The sequence below is a fragment of the Quercus suber genome, unplaced genomic scaffold (assembly GCF_002906115.3).
Source record: "Quercus suber isolate HL8 unplaced genomic scaffold, Cork oak 2.0 scaffold_505, whole genome shotgun sequence".
In the NCBI taxonomy this organism is placed as follows: domain Eukaryota; kingdom Viridiplantae; phylum Streptophyta; class Magnoliopsida; order Fagales; family Fagaceae; genus Quercus; species Quercus suber.
This window is the reverse complement of record NW_027069954.1, coordinates 502,510-506,258: the sequence shown is the minus strand read 5'-3', so window position 1 is coordinate 506,258 and position 3,749 is coordinate 502,510. Positions and strand designations below refer to the sequence as shown.

The window sequence follows — 3,749 nt, the reverse complement described above, 5'->3', positions numbered from 1 at the left end:
GAGGCAAATGAACCGTTGATAACAATGCTGACTTCATTCTTCCTTTGTGTATCAACATTTCTTTTCTACTAGTCCTTCTTCTTCTGCTTTTTTTATCCATTGTCTGCCAATCCACACTTAAATTTGAAAGAAGCCTATATCAACAGTTCTCCTTCATTGGACTAAAATATATTCATCCCTCAATTACTCTAATTGACATTCACAAAATTGATTGAGACATCAATTTCGAAGCCGAACAACGAGATTCCACACTAACACTAAAGTTACACGAGTAAAACCACACCGGTACCATTCAGAAATTCATACATTATTATTACTTTAAATTGGTTTATTCACTGAAGTTAATTTCAGTGCTGTACATTTCATCTGTTCAAATAGAATCTACCTGCTTTTTGTTTATACAAATCACTCACTCCAACCCAACCAAAAAAAAGAAATCAAAGCAACTATAAGCATTTAATTCTATAATTGTCATGCATGGCTATCCTTACTTATGACTTCCACTGCTCACAAATTCAATAACATTAATAAACAAATCCCAGAAACCCAGGCACCCCAATCTCTCAAACAAAACCAAATATTAGAAAAAAAAAAAAAAAAGCATTGACTTTTGTAATACCCACTTCCCCAAATGCAAAGATGACGAACTAAAAACACATACACACACAAAAAATGAAACCAAATATAGAAGTAAAACATATTGTCATTGGGGCTGAGAGAGAGAGACTCACAGGAAGCCATTGGAATCTCTGAGACTTGGGAGACCAGAGGAAAAATATAGAGATGGGGTTTAAAGTATATACTAACAAAAGTTATCGAAACACAGAAGCCAAATTGTGAAGTACGAAATGCAGAGTGATAGGTGTGAACAGAAGGACACCCGGCAGTTTAAATACTAAATATGACAACTGATTTCGCCACAAAACAAACACGCCACCTTGCTTCTTTTGGGGGCCCCCCGGCTTTGTTTTCTTTATATTTATTTATTTATTTTAATTTTTAGATTTTATCCATTTAAAAAAGGATAAAGCTGTATGTGTCACATAGAGTCCAATGCATATTAAGGATGCATTTTGGTATTAAGGATGCATATTAAGCTGTACGTGTCACATAGAGTCCAATTTTTTTTTACTATTTAACTTAGTTTTACTATTATTCAGCTTATTTTTGCTACAATTCATACGTTTTATTGTATTTTTAGTACTATTTATGGGTCTCAGTACTATTTCAACTATCTTTTAACATTATTTACAATAATTTCAGCAAAAAATTTTCAGTTTCAGCTAAATAAGTTGTAGCTAAACAGATTCTAAATATACTCAGAAATCAGGATTGAATTTGAGAGCCATTTGGATCTAATAGTTAAAAAGGTAAAAGTTATTTTTTTAAAAAAAAGTTAAAAAAGTTTTTTATAAAAAATTAAGTTAGAAAAAGTAAAAAGTTGGAATAACTATCCAAATCCACCTAAGCTTAACCCTTAAATAAAATAAATAAATAAATAAACCCTTTTAATTCTCGGTCATAACTTCAAATTTAAGAGATTCTTTCTTCTAAAAAAAAAAATTAAAAGATTCTCGAAAAAAAAAAAACTTAAATTTAAAATAAAATAAAATAATAAATTACAAATTTCACTCACTAACTTGAATAAAAATATGGGTAAAATTGTTGTGAAAATATTAGTTTTTTATTGATCAAATTAGGAAAACACTTGCAAGATATGGGATAGGTTCAAGTTTAATTCATATTATTATACCCTATAATAATCTGCAAGATATGTTGGTAGGATCAATGTTACTGGGATGTTATGACGTTTTAAAGTGTACATACTCTCATTTGATATATATTAAATTTGGTACTCTCGTAAATAGTTTTACGAGACAACTTACATTTTTTTTAAATTATATTCAAACTAACAGTTTATTATAATTTTTTTTAACTTTCTTTCCTAGAAAAAATAAAAAATAAATAAATTCTACACTGAAATCCAAAATCCCACATAACACACCACTTTTTTCCTCCTCAAGTTGCATCTTACGTTTTATTAATTATTTTAAAAAATTAATTATCAATTTTTAGGATATATTTCCTTGAATCAGGAGATACTATTAAATTATAATTTAATTTAGCTAAAAATTTATCATCTAAGTTTCAAAAATTTAAATCCTACTCCAACTAAAAATCTATTATCAAAATTTTCAAACTTATAATATATTCACTAATGGTCTTTCCATAGAATTCTTCCTACTCCCCATTTTTATTTATTTTTTCCAAGTTGGCAACTTACATGTATGTATTTGTATAAGATAGTTTTGATTAAGTAAATTAATCTTACTTATTGTTATTTGTTTCTAAATTTTCATGTATCGATATTATGTCAAAGGAATTCTACTATAAAGAAGCAAAACAAAGAACACCCATTTAAGTTCTTGGTTTCTATTAGGTAAGTTTTTTTTTTTTTTTTTTTTAATAATTATTTTTTAAATTCTCAACTTTTGAACTATTTTGTATGTTTTAGGTTTTTTTTGGTTTCTATTAGGTAAGTTTTTTTTTTTTTTTTTTTTAATAATTATTTTTTAAATTCTCAACTTTTGAACTATTTTGTATGTTTTAGGTTTTGGTTATTCTATGTATTTAGTTTGTAAATGTTTTGATTTTTTCAATTGACTATCACAACAAAAAATTTGGTTCAAAACAATTTTCAAAAAATGAAAATTGAAACTATTTTTCAGAAAATAATCTTTACATTATACATGTTTGGCTCTCACTTTTAAGAAAAATTTTTAAAAATACTAAAAACAGAAAAAATGATGTTTGGGAGACCATTTCTATTTTTGAGATTTTTTTTTTTAATAAAAAAGAACATGTTGAACCTATAGATTACTATTTTTTGGGATAATGATAAGAGAATAGAGTTAATGTATTTATTTAATTTTTTTTACTTTTAATAATGATAAGCTTCAAATTTGAAGCATGAGATTTTTTTTTTTTTTTTTTAATGATAAAAATAAGCTCCTTAATGTAAGAGATAGAAGGGTTTGGACAAATCTATGGGGTCCAATGTTTTCAATTTATTTACAACTACACTATTAAAAATATTTTATATATCTTGAAAACATCATCTTTGTCATTCTCAAAATCATGTTTTGAATATAGAAAATAGGATACAATTTTCTGAAAATTATATTGAGAGAATATCAGCCAAATAATAGATTCAAGTGTGGGACCCACCATTTTATAGTTTGCAAAAAAAAAAAAAATTTATATTTAAATCTTCTTACCAAATAGGTCCTAAGCTCTTAAGGTAGGAGTAGGGTTCAACCAAATGTTGGACAGCAACAACTGTACGGCCCCCGCGTCATATCCTACATTGGGCCTTGGGCCCTGGCCTGGGTATATGGCCCATGAGGCCAATCCCCTTATACCCGGCAGCCCACCCCCGGGCCACGCGTACTGCAAGCCCGAGCCTTGCTTCTTCATCGTTTCTCGGCAACACCTTTCCATGGAGTAGATATTTGACTCACGGGAAGACCTGCACTGTACCTACCCGGCCGCGCCCCGGAGAGCCACCGCTCCCGAGGACTATCGTGGAGGCAGGAACCAAGTTCCAACGCCACCCTCATAATTTCCCACTCCTACCTGACCACCCACTTACGATCGATAATAGTGGACCGCCGGTTGCACTCGTTGGCAAGTAATTATGACCTCTCCACTAAACTATGGCCTATAAATGCAGGAAGTTTGGAGAAGAA

General features: G+C 29.7%; 1 protein-coding gene across 1 annotated transcript in view; it reads right to left on the bottom strand.

Annotated features, from left to right (window-relative positions):
* Nucleotides 1-877, bottom strand: part of LOC111983110 (uncharacterized) — a 9,355-nt gene extending 8,478 nt beyond the window's left edge. The window contains exon 1 of the mRNA XM_065763405.1: nucleotides 732-877. Coding sequence (XP_065619477.1) covers nucleotides 732-741 — 10 coding nt within the window. The 5' untranslated portion in view covers nucleotides 742-877. The remainder of the gene's footprint in view (nucleotides 1-731) is intronic.
* Between the last annotated feature and the right edge of the window lie 2,872 nt (nucleotides 878-3,749).